Consider the following 16,337-nt stretch of genomic DNA (forward strand, 5'->3'; position numbering starts at 1 on the left):
GCCAGGGCCATATAGTAAGACCCTGTCTTGTGTGTGTGTGTGTGTGTGTGTGTGTGTGTGTGTGTGTGTGTGTGTGTAGGTATGGTAGCATATACCTGTAATCCCAACACTTGAGAGGTAGAGACAGAGGAGAGTCAGAAGTTCAAGGCCAGCCTGAGCTACATTGAAACTTCCTCCCCTCTTTTTTTAAAGTATTTTTTGCTAGTACAGGCCTATAATCCGAAGGTCAGGATGGGATCACAAGTTTGAGAGATGCTTTTACCTATACTTAAATATTAATTGCCTGTAGATGAAGCTAATTTAGAAGATTGTTTACAGTTATATGACATTGACTTGGGTTGAAGAACAGCTGCTTTGAGAAGTTGCCCCTAGAAAAGACGTGGAGTTGGGAAAGGAAGCCTGTGGCTGAGGGATGGAGCCAGGATGTGCCACTGAGATTGGAGAGTCACTCTGGGAGGAGCCAAGTCTGTGACTGCAACAGACAGGGAATGAGGCTGAAGGGCTACCTAGAGGTCCCTGGCAGTGACAGGTATGGGAGCTGTGTATCCTTGTCCACAGCCGTGCAGGAGGAGCCAAAGACCCAGAGGTACTTTCCAAGGTGGCGTGGCTTCCAAAGAGGGCAGGTATTTTAACTTACCATTCCCTGGAGACACTGCTGTGTGGCCAACGCTTCCCCACTCCCAGACCCGCACTCACAGGTTACGCACACACTGTGTTGAGGAAGTAAGGTGGGCAGAGCCAGGTGCGGGCTGCCTAGTTCTCTGGCCCTTGTCAGCTTCCTTGCTGTGCTTACATTGCAAAGCAGTTCCAAGTGCACATGAAGTATGACCGCTGCGTGGTGACTGTTACCTTGAAAACTCAGTCACGCATGAACAAGGGGACCCTTTCAATGCTGTGTGGAGCAGTGCCATCTGCTGCCACCAGGCTGGCACTCCACTGAAGCCTAGCCCCTCCTCTCAGTCTGTTTTGCTGAGGGGGGCACCTCTCACTTCTGGTTTGTCATCCAAGGGACTCATCCCAGGGACGCAGCATCTATAGCACATTCCAGCTGAAGGCCACGTGTTCATGTTAAGGTCTTCCGTGGCTCTGGTGTCCTTGGGGTCTCTAGTACTTCCTGATCTGCAGCCCTCAGGGGGAATCGGGCTGGAAAGAGTGTCCTCTGAGAAACAGGCTCTGATATTGACCCGGAAGTCCCAGTATGTGACGGCCACAGCTGCAGCCTGTGACCTGAGCCATCAGAAAGCTTGTAGTGCTGGGCCCATAGCCAACCTGGCTGAGGGAAAGCTCTGAGGAGCCTGCCTAGGAAGCAAGGAGGCTCGGCCTTGCCTTTCGGGGTTTCTGCACAGGATTCTGCTCGCGGTCTGGGTTGGTGTTTTCCCCTGTGAGTTAACAGTGCTTGGTTCTGTTTCCTTGCCTCCTTCCTGTTCATCAGCTCCTGTGATCTTTACAGAAAGGAGAGATTATTTTGAGACCCAGGAACAAGCTGACAGAACTAAAGCCACAGTCCTAAAACATTCCCTCCACTACTGGCTCACCCTGCTGTTGCCTGCTGGGAGCTCAAGCAGGAGACAGGATGGGGGTGGGAGATGTTAAGCACTGCTGAAAGGCTGCATCTGTGTGGCGGCTGCGGTCCAGGGGTCTGTGACGTCATCTCCTGGGTCCTCCACATACGTCCTCAGACAGGGATTGGCCTTCGTCAAAGTCTCTACCTGCTTAGGTTGCCGAGAGCCAGGAGTGTGGTTGTTAAAATCATCCCTAATTAGTAGTATGTGGTCATTGTTACATTGTATCAGTCTTACTATGGCTTCCAGAGCCCTGCTGTTGCTTTCAGTTAACAGCGCAGCCAGCTAAGTCTGTTTATATTGGAAGCCGTGAGTGAAACTGGAAGGTCATTTTGAAAGTCAAACCCAACCAGAGTGCAGAAAGGTCCCTGTGCGCTGGAGGGGAGCCTTCGCACAGCCACACACACGGCTGCTGAGAACTAGTATCCCTACGTCATGTGTAACTCATTCCGTCCGTCTTGCCTTGCAGATTCCCTACCGTGGCAGTCAGCATCGGATTTGCTGTTCACCAGGAGGTAATGTGACCCTCCTTGTTTGGCTTCAGCCCCTGCATTACTCTTTACATGTGCCTTAACCATGACTAGTACATCCAAGTATGTGCTTCTCAAATCCAAGAAAGTAAAGAACTACAGACGGAATGTTGTAGGGGTGTGGGTTGGGGGCTTATCTCCCAGGCTGGGCTGCCTCTTGTTTTTGCTATGGTCTAGTCATAGCTGCTATGGAAAGTGATGTTCTGAGCAGATGGTCAGAATGAGTCTCCATCTGACCCCGAGAGCGTGTGATCTAGTCACAAACAAGGGAGCTCCTATTTTGGGATGACATGTTTTTATCTCAATATTCTATTCTTCTTTCCCTCCTGGCTATTAGTATGAGAACGTGGCCCCATCAGGATTCCCAGAGACTTTCTGAACTAAGCCATAGCATAAGACCTGAAGGAAAGGCAGGGGGTGGAGGCTTATGTAGGAAGATGGCCAGAGCCTTAATTTCTTGTAATAATTGTATGAGCAGAGTTGGGGCTCCATGTCTTCTACAACTGCCCCCTTTCAGAACAGCATAGCATTGCCATCCTCAGTATCAACATCCATTCCCCTCATGGGAACAAGAGTTTGCACACACCTCAAAGCACTTTGGTGTAGATCAATAAAAATTTAATATTGCCATTGGTTTCTCTGTTCGATGTTGTCATGGAGACCAGCGAGCATGAATTTTCTCCTGATCACCAGCTTATTGTAATAGGAGTCAGGGCTGCCAGGAAAGAAGACTGGGGGCCACAAAGGTCAGCCAGGTCCTCAGCATTATGTCCTGTGTGTGTTTCTAGTTACAGAGCACAGGAATGCTTCCTTTAGTCTTGGGCCAACCTAGGAAGCAACTCTTGCCTTCCCCTGCCCACAGGACATTTCCCTTGAGCTGGGGCCTCATCACAGGTGGCTAAGACCCACACAGTTCTGATACCTAGATTTGGGTGTCTTCTTGTAGCCAGAGTCCTGGGGGTGAGGGGTGGGGGCGGCAAGTAAGTCTTGCAAGAGAGCCACACACTGTTGGGAAGTCGCCTCTGAAAGAAAACCTGTTCTATGGGCTGGGTACCCATTTCTGGGTGGCTAAGCTTGCCTCAGGGCTACCTAAGACTCTGCTGAGGCATCCTGACGTCCCTAAAGATGGGCACGTGGCACCTGATACCACGCACGGGGCATGTTAACTCCAGGTGGTGAAAAGCAGGCCGAAGAAGAAGAAACCGCAGTGCTGGGTGGGAGGCTTGTCCCTTCTGTGGTGGCCTTTACTTGTTAGGAGGCTTTGTCCTTTGTCGCTGGTGATTCTGCTGCACAGGGACCCTCTCTGGGCAGTAGCCACGCTCCGTAGGGCTGTTCATGGGTTCCTGGGTCTGTGGGCTCTCTGGGTGTATGCTCAGCTCTCCTCACACCAGCAACCTGGAAAAAGCTTAAGGTGTTTTTTTCAGTCGGTTAGTCTTTTTGCCAGAGCGAGCAGGGGAGGGGAGAGAGAGCGGCCATTCTAAAGAATGAAACTGTCACTACTTTATTATGATAACTTTAATATAGTTTTATTGGTGTTAGTACAGTTTTACTATGTTCACCTAAGAAACGTCTGGCTTTCATGTCCAGGTGTAGTTTGAAGTTGGCTTTTCTCCATTCCTTTTTTGGAAGGCAGTTTCTGTCCCCTTGTCAGGGGACTGGTTCCAGCTCTAAGAGGAGCCTTCATTGGGTTTAGATCGCTGTTACTTCTGGGTTGAGGAGTGACGTGCGTTCGCTTTCTTCCTGCCCCTTATAGCTGGAATTCGGAGTGATTCACCACTGCACAGAGGAACGGCTGTACACCGGCAGGCGGGGCCAGGGCGCCTTTTGCAACGGCCAGCGGCTCCAGGTCTCCAGGGAGACAGGTGGGCTTCATTCAGCTCATCTGAGGTTGTTTCAGATAGAGATAAGTGGATGGGAAATGCCCAGTGTCGCAGATAGGGGCAGCGATCGAGAGGTCTAGCTCTAGCTCTTTTTAGGGGCTGCCACGTCCCTAGGGGAAATGGACACAACTTATTCTGTGTAGTGGCAATGCCTGAGTGGTCAGGAGCTTTGAATGCGTTATTATGTCCTCTTGTATCTGTCTTTAAAGTGGCAGTTAGTGGTTACAGTTTGGTCTGGTGGGACTAAGAGAGCGGCCAAGGCCGAGGGCCTGCAGAGCATCCCAGCACAGCTCCGTGGTACCCATGGCCACAGCCATTCGAATTTGGTCTCTGACCTGGGGGTTAGAAGGGTAAGCATGGTGGGAATGAGCTAGGTAGAGAAGCAGTGTTTGCATGTGCTCAGTCCTACCACCAAGATTATGGCTGTCGGTGTACAGGTTCAAGGACATTCGTTGACTTGTGGGAGCTAACCTGTGGAACTGCCCTCCACTAACAGTGTGCCAGCTGGGGGTTCTCCCGCCCCCCTTTGTTCCCCAGTGACTAAACTCATATCGTTTTTTTGCAGATAGGATAGGTAGGGCGAGCAACAGAGAAAGGCCAGGATTTTTGTGTATGTTGGCGAGGTGGAGACATGGCAGTGTGCAGATTCAGAGGAGAAGAGAAAGGGAGTCTAGAAGAGAGGCAACTGTGGGAGAGGAAGACTTTAAAAGACCCTGCGCGGCCACGTAGTTGAGTTTGGAAAGGTAGTGGGAGCTGGGGATGGAGCTGGTGGTGGAGTACCTGCCCCACATGCCTCCCTTGCTCCGCAGCACTGGACAGGACATGGGTGACAATCCTCGGCTCTCATCTGACTTGGTGTCAGAGGCTGCATGTCATAAAGTGTCCCGGAGTCAGTCCTTGCTGTTTGCTGACCCCGGCATCCGTCCCCAGGTGACAGCACTTGGCTCCCGGCCTGTCTGCCGCCTTTGAGAGCCTCTTCTCTGTGCCCGCTGCGGGTTTATCTTTCCAGAGTTCCTTCCCAGGTACCCCTTCCTCCCTGTTTCCCACTGTTCCATCCTCCCTAGTTAACGCTGGTGTCCCTCGCCAGCCTCGTCACCATCAAGGGCGGCGCGAGCCAGCTGCCCTACTGTGTGGAGGCACTGTGTGTGGATGTGCTCTTAGGCCTTTGGAGAGCAGAAGTTGTGAGAATCATGCATGGACCCAGAACAGAGGGAGTGGAACTCACGGGGACCCTGTGAGGCACCCGCGCAGGACGATTGGCCAGTCAGTTCTCTGACCCCAGAGTGGGCGGGAAAGAGTCCCTTGCCCCATGTCTCCCTCTGCCCCGGTTTAGTTTGGCTGTGGAGTGGTTTTAGTGCCAGCCATACTGGCAGATGGCACCCGGCCAAGCCTCGCTGGGAAAGGCAGGGCGAGGAAGCCAGCCATTAAACATGCTCGGGTGAACTTTGCTCCAGATTTCATTTGATATAACCCGAACTATTCACACACCCGCTTCCTGGTTGGCGGCCTTCACAGTTCATCCGGTGGTGACTGCAGGCTCGGGTAGATCCACCCACCTCTGCTCTGGCACCTCCTAACCGCACAAAGGTGAGACTTGGTCAGACTTTCACATTACTGGGCCCCAGAAAGTACTGGGGACCGGGTACAAAGAAGCCACTGCCCCTAAACCTTCTGTCCCTAAAGGCCACCCAACTTCCTTCTGACAAACTGCCACACTGTCCTCACCTTGCCAAAGCACATTTGTGACTCTTAAGTCCGATGTGCTGTTCTCCGCTCTGGTCACAGATGTCAGTGTTCTGGGCAGGATGCAGACGAGCTCCAGGTCCCCATTCTGACTCCTGAGGCGATAACCTCGAGCAAGTCAAGTGACCTCTCAGAATTCAAGCTGGCATGCTCAAAAGCAGCTTCAGGTGGAAGATAGAGTGAGTTGTGGAGGCGGAATGGGTTTTAATCCCAGTCCTTTCAAGGGATGGGGCAGAAGCAGGTGGATCTGTGTGAGTTCAAGACCATCCTGGTCTGCATGGCCAATTACAGAACTACCAGAGCTACATAATAGGTAGAACCCATCTTTAAAATTATAAAATAAAATAAAGCTGTGATTATAGGTAGCAGGGGTGTGGTGGTGCGTGCCTGTGATCCAGCACTTGGGAGGTGGAGCAGGAGGTCTGAAGTCTTTAACTGTTGGGAAAGATATAAGTTTTCCAAAGTTCTCTTCTTTTGTTTTGATGTTTGAAACCAGCTCTCACTGATGTAGACCAGACCTGCCTTAAACTCACCTCCACCTCTGGCTGCTCAGTGCTGGATCACAGGCATGTACTACCACCCCAATACAAGTGCTCCCAAATTCCAAGCCCTACTTGAATTTATATCTGCTGATGCTGGTAATTGGTGGGCTCACTTTTTCTCTTCCAAATACTCAAGTCATAATAGTTTTAGTTTATCAAAATCCTCTGGCAGCTGGGTGTGGAGGTGCACACCTTTAATCCCAGCACTCCGGAGGCAGAGCCAGGCAGATCTCTGAGTTCCAGACCAGCCTGATCTACAGAGTGAGTTCCAGGACAGCCAGGACTACACAGAGAAACTCTGTCTTGAGAAACCAAAACAAAACAAAACAAAGCAACAAAAACTACAACAACAAAACTGTGTTCTTATGAGGGCTGGAGAGATGGCTCAGTGGTTAAGAGCACTGACTGCTCTTCCAAAGTCAGGTTCAATTCCCAGCACCCACGTGGCAGCTCACAACTGTCTGTAATTCCAGTTCTAGGGGATCCGATTCCCTCATACAGACATACATACAGGCAAAAAAACACCAATGCAAATGAAATAAAAATATTTTCTTTAAATCTTAAAAAAAAAAAAAATCCACCGGGCGGCGGTGGCACACACCTTTAATCCCAGCACTCAGGAAGCAGAGCCAGGCGGGTCTCTGTGAGTTCAAGGCCAGCCTGGTCTACAGAGCGAATTCCAGGATATGCACTAAAACTATAGAGAAACCCTATCTCGAGAAAAATAAAAAACAAAAAAAACCTCTCTGGCTGCTTCCCTCCTTACTATAAAGGTTATTCCCAAAGAAAAATCTACTTATAGTTCAAGGTCTAATGCATTTGATAATATTCACAGCTTCATAATTATGAAGGACACCTGCCGTCTTTCTGCTGGGTATGACAGGAGAACTTCATGTCTCTTCCCGCCAGCTGGGATGGTGAGGCCGTGGACCACTTTGGTGGGGACCCCACCTCCCATGCTTGCCGTTGTCCGCTGAGTGCGCAGGGCAGCATAGTGAAGAGGAGAACCGTATCCCGATGTGATGGGGGAGATGTCATGGAGCAGCCGTTGGAAAGTGACGAGAACCAGGCTCTGAGAGTAACGTGCTAGTTGACCCCTCAGGACGGGTTCGTGAGAACAGTGTCCTCTCACTTCCTTGTGTTCATTACAGCTTATCATTGGCCTTTTGCTTGTAAGTTTGTTTTTCTAGCCATAAATCCAAGGCCCGCCTCTTCTGTGTCGAATGTCTAACACGGCCCCGTAGTGCGTTGGCAGACAGCGTTGGTGAAAGTGAACAGTTCAAAACCGGATTTCTTTTTAAGACAGGGTCGGTCGCGCTGTGTAACGTAGACTGGGAACTCAGCCTTCCTGCCTCTCCCTTCTGAATGCCGGGGTTACAGAAGTGCCACCATATCTGGTGACAGTTTCATTTTCCTCCACTTGTAAAGGATGTCGGTTTTCTTCCTGGATGCACCTTTGGGCGTTCGGTTGTTTTAGAGGGGTTTGTGGGGTGTTTTCTGTGTTTTGTCTCTAGACCGCCCTAATTTTCTTGAGACTTCAGAGCCCAGTCAGCTCTCCTGGGGACGTGGTTCTTTGAGTATTTCTTTTTTTTTTTTTTTTTTTTTTTTTTGGTTTTTCGAGACAGGGTTTCTCTGTGTAGCTTTGCGCCTTTCCTGGAACTCACTTGGTAGCCCAGGCTGACCTCGAACTCACAGAGATCCGCCTGGCTCTGCCTCCCGAGTGCTGGGATTAAAGGCGTGCGCCACCACCGCCCGGCCGATCTTTGAGTATTTCATATCTCTTTTTACTTCAAAAGTATTCTTGGATTATAATTGCCGGTATTTTTTTTCTTAACTCTATTGTTTGTGCTCTGTCTTTGGGGACATCGATTATAGGATGTCCTTTCCTTACAAATCTGTTACATGCAAATGTCCTCATGGTGCAGAAGAGGAGGGTATCTAGTCTCCTGAAGCTACAAGAGGTTTCCAGCCATCCATTGTGGGTGCTGGGAACCAAACTGTGGTCCTCTGGAAGAGAAAGAAGTTAACCACCGAGCCAGCCCTCTAGCTCCTAGTTTATGTTCTTTTTATTCACTATCCAAAATATTTTCCATTTTCCCGCTAAGCTCTGTGCCCTCTAATTTTGGGTTTTGCTGTTTCTCAGGCTATTTCTATTTTATGGGCTGGTTTTCAGGTGTTCTCTTTGGGACTGTTGAGATGGTACCCTGTTCTTGTTTACCCTTTCCTAGTTGTGTGTAGGATTCACCGTAGTTTATTGTAGTATTAACAAGAGCTTGACTGTATAGAAAGGAGCAAGGGGGTCTGGGATGTGGAAGACTGCTTTGGAGGTGTTACACACACAGACAGAATAAGGCCTGCCAAGGAAAATAACAAGGTCGAGGCTGTTTGCCGCTAGTCATGGGGTAGTTGAGGTTTTCACCAGAACATCTCTAAGTGTGCTTCCATCCTGTCTGCCGTGGGGCCTGCTGAGGTAGGACCAGCTTGGCATAAAAGGACAGATTGCTCCTGACTTCCTCCACAGTGAGTCTCAATCATGTTCCTGACCCACAAGCCAGGCTCTCAGCTCAGGTACTGCCACCCCATCACATATCTGGGCCCTGAGTGTGAGCACTTATACAGCCCTAGAGTGAAAGTGGCCGTGAGTTTCCAGGTGCCAGCCCCTCTGTGTCCAGATCACACCATGGATCCATAGGAAGAGATCCACTCCTGTGATCAGAGCAGAGAAAGGTCTGAAACCCTCTTAGAAAGATGTATTTGATGAGATGCTCTTTCATCCTCAGACATAGACGTGTGGGATCATTTGACAGTGGCCATCTTTATCAGCCACTGGGTTCTCCTGAGGTCCGTGTGCTCCTCCGTACAATGGTGGGGTGTCCCTGAGAGGAGCCTGGGGAGTGCTCCTCACCTGTCAGTACCCAACAGCTCTGCAAGGCAGTGGCAACTTGGATTAGAACAGCTTAGTTTCACCTTCTGCCCATCACAGTGGAGAGACACATGGAACCGGCCACTCTTGAGGGAGCCCAGATGACTCTGTCAGAACCTGGACTGGGTGTTTGTGTTGATGGGAAATTCTTTCTTGCAGATCTCGCAAAGGCCTTGGTTCTGACAGAAATTGGGCCCAAACGTGACCCCGATACTCTGAAAGTTTTCCTGAGCAACATGGAGCGGCTGCTGCACGCCAAGGCTCATGGGTACAGGTCCTCAGTCCCGTAGTCCAGTGGGTTAAAAACCAAAGGTGCTCTTGGCGAAACACTCCCGGGGGGATGTGAAGAGGAGGCGCCGTGAGAGGCTGAGGACACCAGGCTAGAGAGGCACACCGTGCGCCATCATCCACGGAACACTGACTGCCAGGTGTTAGGGAACTGGGGGCCCTGTGTCCTCTAATCTGTGCTTGAAAGCCAAGTAACTAAGCTTGGGTCCCTCAACCAATGAGGCTTAAGTGCCTTTAGAGTTTCTCAGCGGCCTAGCTTTTGGACCAGAGGTGTCCAAAGTTACTTTTCTGTTGCTATGACCAGATACTATGACCAAGGCAACTTATAGAAGAGTTTATTGGGGGCTTACAGTTTCAGAGGGTGAGTCTGTGCCCATCAGGGTAGGGAGCATGGCAGCAGGCAGGCACGGTGCTGGAGCAGCAGCTGAGAAATCACATCTTGAGACAACCACCACAAGGCAAAGAGAGATAACTGGGAATGGTGGGGGGGGGGGGGGGGCTTTTGAAACCTCGCCCCTAGTGAGAACACTTCCTCCAACAAGGCCACACCTCCCAATCTTTTCCAAACAGTTCCACCAGCTGGGGACCAGTTACTGAAATATATGTGCCATATGCATCTAGGGGGGCCATCCTCGCTCCCAACACCACAGTGTCCAACCATTTAATGTTCTGTTATGGTGTCGTATTTATAAACAGGTTGGGTCACATTTGTACCTAGCCTAGGACAAATGTGGTCTGCGGGCCACAGGTTGGGCATACCTGTTAGATAAACTGTTGGTTACTTATTTCTCACATGTCCTTAAGTCGAAATTACTTCATCCTCGGCTCCCCCTCATCTGTGTGGTAACCGCCAGCCACTTGAAGGCCCTCCCATGTAACCTTCCAATGTTGAGTAGAGTAAGAACTTTAGGCCTCAGGCTGCCCTGGCCACAGTTCACACTCAGGAGCCCCTGGTGACCAGCCTTAGTGCAGCACCCGAACGTCATTGTGGGAAAGTCGTCTACCCAGACCTGCCCTCCGTGTCCTGAGCTTGCTGGCAGAATCCCTAGCAAGGGGCGAGGGGATAAGCATCAAGCATGCCGTGACAGGTGCCCTCTTACTCACCCACATCTGCCTTCCCTTCCTTCCCTCCAGGGTCCGAGTGATTGGAAGCTCCACCTTGGCACTCTGTTACCTGGCCTCAGGCGCCGCCGATGCCTATTACCAGTTTGGCCTTCACTGCTGGGACCTGGCAGCTGCCACAGTCATCATTAGAGAAGCAGGTGGCATTGTGATCGACACCTCAGGTAGGCTCTGCGGCCCTTGGCAACCCTCCCCACCCAGTAGCAGACAGTAAAGGAGGCGATACTGGATAGAGCACGCCCGAGGTCCACACCACATCGGATTCCTCCACTTCCTCTGAATGCTGCAGATGAGGCTACACCAGGGTGCATGGCAAGCGGTGGCCAGCCATAGAGAGCTTTGGTCCTGCCCTTCCTCGCACATAAGCTAAGATCTCTTGGCTGGTAACAGAATCAGCAGCATTCCATATCCTCACATCACTGACAGTTTCCCATGGCTTCCCAAACAATCCATTTGGTATATGGAGCAGACTCTTCCCCGAGATCTGCAGCCCAGAGCTGGGGCAGCCCAGGACCCAGGAGTTGTCCTGTTCCTCTGCTTGTGCCACTGAGTCCCAGTCACTGGTCACTCATTCCTGAGCCCCATACAAATCTCCCCAACCACTTAGTGCCCAAAGTCCCCTTCCCTAAGTTCTGGCAAATCTTGTTAGACCCATTTTTCCCCTCTTGATTTTAGGTTAGCGTTTGTTAGCGAAAACGCAGTGGCCCATTTTTAACTGCTGGGTGTAGAAAGTGGATCTTCTGTACCCCTGGCTTCCACCTTGTCTGTCTGTCTTTTGAGAGGCTTGGATCTCCCAGCAATGTATAAAAGTAAAGTTGGCTGGCCTTTGGCAGTCAGTGTACAGGACAGTCTCACAGTAAAAAGCATCTCACTCTGAGGTTTATCCTTCGAGCACCTTGAGGCCTCAATCTGTGTGTGTGTGTGTGTCATCACTGGGTGAGATGACTCTTAGATTGAGCACCCAAGAAGGTACATGGAGGCAGGTCTGGCCCTCTCAGCCACAGCAACCTACTGTGTGGTGAGATACAGGACATCCCACTCCCATCCTGGTCTCACCTAGTTTTGCATTTCCCAGAACCACCATGACTCTAAGATGTGACAGCCTTGACCACATTCCTACTAGGGGCAGGTAGGTAGCAAGAGTCAGCGTGCCCTCCACACAGCCAGGTTAGCCAGGTTCATTTCTTAGCGGCTTGGTGGATGCCGGCCCTGGGACTCCATCTCGGGCCCGTGAGCTGATTTTCTCTGCACACACATGTGAGAAGTTGCTGTTCCAGACGGTTGTGCAGGCTCCCACAACTCAGACGTCTGCGCTCCTCTCTGTCCACAGGTGGACCCCTTGACCTCATGTCTTGTCGAGTCGTGGCTGCTGGCACCAGAGAGATGGCCGCGCTCATCGCCCAGGCCTTACAAACGATTAACTACGGACGGGACGATGAGAAGTGAGCCGCACGCAGGAGGCGGCGCGGAGGAGGCTGGCGACATCCAGCAGCTCCCCGGGGGAAGAGCTGTCCCCATGGCCAGGGCTCCATGACGAAAGTCTACCGTAGCTCTCGCTGGGACTCGGTGCTTAGCTGGTTTCTCTCTAATCTCACGTAGCCTTTTTCAGGCCGGTACATGTTCTTTCATCAGAGCCAAACCCAAATCTCTTGTGAGGTGTGTATTCGTCATTCAGTCTTGATTGTTTTTCCAGAATGTAAATCTCAGGTAATAAAGCTTTAGAAGTTGCTCTCAGGCCCTCCCCGCGCCCATGGTGATACAGAATGCAATAAATCAGAATTACAGTTCAGCAGCTGGTTCCCTCCAGCCTCGGGTTCTCAGGCTGCCTGAACCCCCACGCTGTGCGGGCAAGTCTGTCACTGACATCACCCCACAGGTCGCCGCCGCCGTGGCTCGCCTTGTATGTCTGGCGCCCCAACCATGGCAACAATGAAAACATTTCCCCTAATATCAGTCCCCTGATCTACAGGCTATATTTAATTGTGCATATAGATCACCTTCCATTTTTTTTTATACTGCCTTTAGTGGACCTTCAGAGAATAAGTGTGCTGTATAAATTAAAATGATGTATACGGAACCTTTATTAAAGCCTGCGTGTATCGAAAGGAGGAAAATGAGAAACTGAAAAACAATACTAAAATATTTTGTGACAAACATTCTTTTAAACAAAATCTCTTGGGAGTTGAAACTTTTTAAATGATGGAGTTGGTTTTGATTTTGGTGGGGTGAGGTGGGGAGGGTGCTGGGATAGAGCTCAGGACCTTATGCACACAAGACAAGCTTAATACCTCTGAGCTACATCCCAACCCTAAAGACCAGAATTCTGGTTCTGTGGATCTAGACTGTGGAGACCAGGCCCAGATGGCTCTGAAATATCTGTAATTTGCCTCAGGGCCTTTTCCCGGCCACTGCCACACATGCCATGCCGTAGCTGCTGTGGGGGAGAGACGGCGCTTTCCTTCTGTGCTAGAAAATACCTTGTTTGTTTTGTTGTTTTTGGAGACCGGGTTTTTCTGTGTTGCCCTACAGGTCACTCTGTAGACCAGGCTGGCCCCAAACTCAGAGATCCCTTAGCCTCTGCCTCCTGAGTGCTGGGATTAAAAGCATGCACCACCACTGCCCGGCACCTTGTTCTTAATTAGTGGGAAATTTGCATATTTCCCTTGTTTGACTATAAAATGAGCTCTGTGCCTTTATCAAGTACTCTTTCTCTTTGAGGAAATTGTCCATCACATGGGGCTATACTAGCAAAAAAAAAGCGAAGCTTGCCGTCCAATGTCTTCCTGGGACCAATTGTCCTGGCCTTTTCAAGCTCCTGAATACTTCCAAAAGCAGTTAAGCCATTTTGAGATGGCTTTGGGGTTCTTTGTGCTTTTTTTCATCTCCAGAAGTTGCTTTATTTATCTGCATGATTGTTTCATACACATTTATTCTAGGAGCACTTTTCCACAGGTGGACTGTTTTCATTTCTTTGAGGCAGGATCTCCTGAATCCCAGGCTGGCCTAGAACTTTCTATATAGCCAAGAATGGCCTTGAACTCCTGATTCTCCAGCCTCTACCTCCCCACTGCTGGTATTACAGGCATACGGCCACCATGCCTGGCAATAAGATATTTTCTGATTTGTTCCTTTATATTTTCTCAGAATATCCTCAAAGCAGTACCTAGCACATAAGCAGATGCACAGGAAACTCGTCAGACTCAACGTGCATTTTGAGATGCAGTACTTAGTTATGAAGATCTCCTGGATTGAATAATTACCGGGGTGATCTTCAAATAAGTGGCTCTGCAGAACAGCCTCTCCTCAGGCCTTCAGAGCCCTTAGCGACTGAGTGACAGTGAGATGCGGACGGAGCCTGAGTCTTAACACTGACTCCGAGCTGTGAGCCTGACAGAATCCTACTGCTCCAAGAGAAACAGAGAGCTCCAAGGAACAGGGAAGCCCCAAGGCTGGGTCAGGCAGGGATCTTGCTGGCTCATTCATTCCTTGAGAGATCTGTCAGGAATGCAGCTGGCCAGTTGCTTCTGTGGTGCTCCAAGTCAGCAAAATCCCCATCCTCCCTCCCACACGGGGCCTTTCTACTTCTGTTCCAAACAGCATCCATCTTGTCTGCTGCTCAGTCAGTCCATTCCTTCAGAGTCTCTCATCAGCTTCCACACACTCCCCCCAACTCCATCTTTATTTCAACAGCTTTGCCGGTAGCATCCTGTAGAAGGGTGATTCTCGACCTGTGGCTTGTGGCCCCTTTGGAAGGGTGGAATGGTTCTCTCACACTTGGAAAACACAGATATCTACATAATGATTCACAACAGTAGCAAAATTACAGTTATGAAGTAGCAACAAAATAATGTTATGGTTGGGGGTCACCACCCCATGAGGAGCTGTGTTAAAGGGTCACAGCATTAGGAGAGTTGAGAACCATTGCTGTAGAGGAAAGACTTTTCTGGGCCTACCTTTATCGGTTAACCAAATGATAAAAGCCCTGCTGTCAGCAGCAGGGGGTCAGTCAGGTGTGGGTTGTTGGTGTTCTGGTTGGTGCTGCCTCAGGAAGGCCGCTGGGCCGCCTGCTCCTGGCCTGCCCTTCCCTCAGAACTGTCGAGGGACATCCTGGGAAAAGCCAGCAAGGGCAAAGCATCGGTGGATTTCTGCTGTTCTTACCGAGTTCATCTCCATCACTCTTCACTCAAGGACAGGATGATGTTCTGCTCAGATTCTTCCCTGTGCTTCTCGGTTGTCACTGTGGTGTGCCCTGGCAGAGTGACCGGGTTCTTCCTCATGAAGCTGAGAGGGAAGCTGTCCAGGCAGGCAGCTGGTTAGTCTGTGGTAAAGAACAGAGTGGCATCAGTGTGTCAGCGTTTATCAAAGAGTTGGCCCCTCGCTGTCTTGTCCGTCCTCTTAAAAAATAATTCAATACATAAAAATGTAAAGATTATATATATTTATGAGACACATGTGATATGTCAATGTATGCGCTTTATATAATGTTTAAATCAGTAAAGAACATTAGTGATTTGCCATTTTATGAGAAAACATTCAAATGCTTTGTTCTAGTATTTTAAAATCTATAATACTAATTCTACAGGCACTTTACTGTGCACAATTAATTACTTTTTTTTTTTTGCTTTTGCTATTTAAAAGGCCAAACATTGTAACATCTTCCATAGCTCACTAGGATGGCTCACCTATTAGAGAAACCAGAAGTGGCTGCCCCATAACTTAGACAGGTTTTGCCTGATTGAAAAGCCATTCACAGATACATGCCTTGGATCGCAGCACTCAGAAGGCAGAGGCAGGGGAATCTCTGAGTTGGAGGCCAGCCTGGTCTACATAGTTCCAGGACAGCCAGGGCTCCATAGCGAGACCTGTCTCAAAAGATTAAAAATAGAAAAAAGAAAAGGGGGGTGTCCTACAGCACACAAGTGTTCGAGCCTAGATGCAGGGCAGACACCCCAGAGCCCATGAGGCAGCCCATGAAGAGTGCCTGAACCTGAGGGTCAGAGGACGTGGATCTGCAGAAGAGGGGAGATGGAACCGATGCAGCTCACAGTGGGGAGGTTTGAGGTGCTGAGGCCCTTATGGACCCTTCTGTTGGTGGGAGCTTCTGCTTGTGACTGCTGATGTGTATATACCAACCTCTCATGGGCCCGTGCCCCAAGAGCCCACTGAGTCTGCATCAGGCGCAGGGTGGGAGCTGCACAAGGACCAGCGTCGTGCTGCATGGTGACAGTGTGAGTGACCTCGGCATGGTGGGTGGGATTGGGTGAGAAGCCAGAGCAGGCCATCAGATGGTGAGGAAGCAAGCATGTGTGTGTATGTATGGGGGCGGGGGATACACTTTTAAGAGAAGTTCCCAGGTAGCAAGTCAATGCCATTTAGGGAGAATGCTATCAGTCATGTGATAGGCATGCCCCCTCTGGCAGAAAGACCTTATATATCAATACATGGAGTGAGTGAAGCTCTCACAATGTCTCAGAGTAAACAAGGAAATAAGATGGGCCCTGTCTTAGGGCGTCTGTTGCTGTGAAGAGACACGATGACCACGGCAACTCTTAAGGAAAACATTTCATTGGGGTGGTTCACTTACAGTTTCAGAGGTTTAGTCCATTATCCTCATGGTGGGGAGCATGGTGGTGGGCAGGCAGACGTGGTGCTGGAGAAGGAGCTGAGAGTCCTACATCTTGACGTTAGACAACAGGAAGTAGTCTGAGACACTGGTATCTTGAGCATATCTGAGACCTCAAAGCCTG

At 50.1% G+C, this 16,337-nt stretch overlaps 1 protein-coding gene across 4 annotated transcripts in view; it reads left to right on the forward strand.

Moving 5' to 3' along the window:
• Positions 1–12,667, forward strand: part of Impa2 (inositol monophosphatase 2) — a 33,145-nt gene extending 20,478 nt beyond the window's left edge. For 2 of the 4 annotated variants that reach the window (XM_052742374.1, XM_052742375.1), the window contains exons 4-8: positions 2,032–2,077; positions 3,846–3,954; positions 9,340–9,454; positions 10,603–10,754; positions 11,921–12,667. In XM_052742374.1, the coding sequence (XP_052598334.1) occupies positions 2,032–2,077; positions 3,846–3,954; positions 9,340–9,454; positions 10,603–10,754; positions 11,921–12,036 (538 nt within the window). In that variant the 3' untranslated portion in view covers positions 12,037–12,667. The remainder of the gene's footprint in view (positions 1–2,031; positions 2,078–3,845; positions 3,955–9,339; positions 9,455–10,602; positions 10,755–11,920) is intronic. The other 2 variants (XM_052742376.1, XM_052742377.1) reach the window with 1 other exon arrangement.
• Positions 12,668–16,337: the final 3,670 nt, after the last annotated feature.

This window comes from Peromyscus californicus, unplaced genomic scaffold, assembly GCF_007827085.1.
Source record: "Peromyscus californicus insignis strain IS unplaced genomic scaffold, ASM782708v3 Scaffold_17__1_contigs__length_78620276, whole genome shotgun sequence".
In the NCBI taxonomy this organism is placed as follows: domain Eukaryota; kingdom Metazoa; phylum Chordata; class Mammalia; order Rodentia; family Cricetidae; genus Peromyscus; species Peromyscus californicus.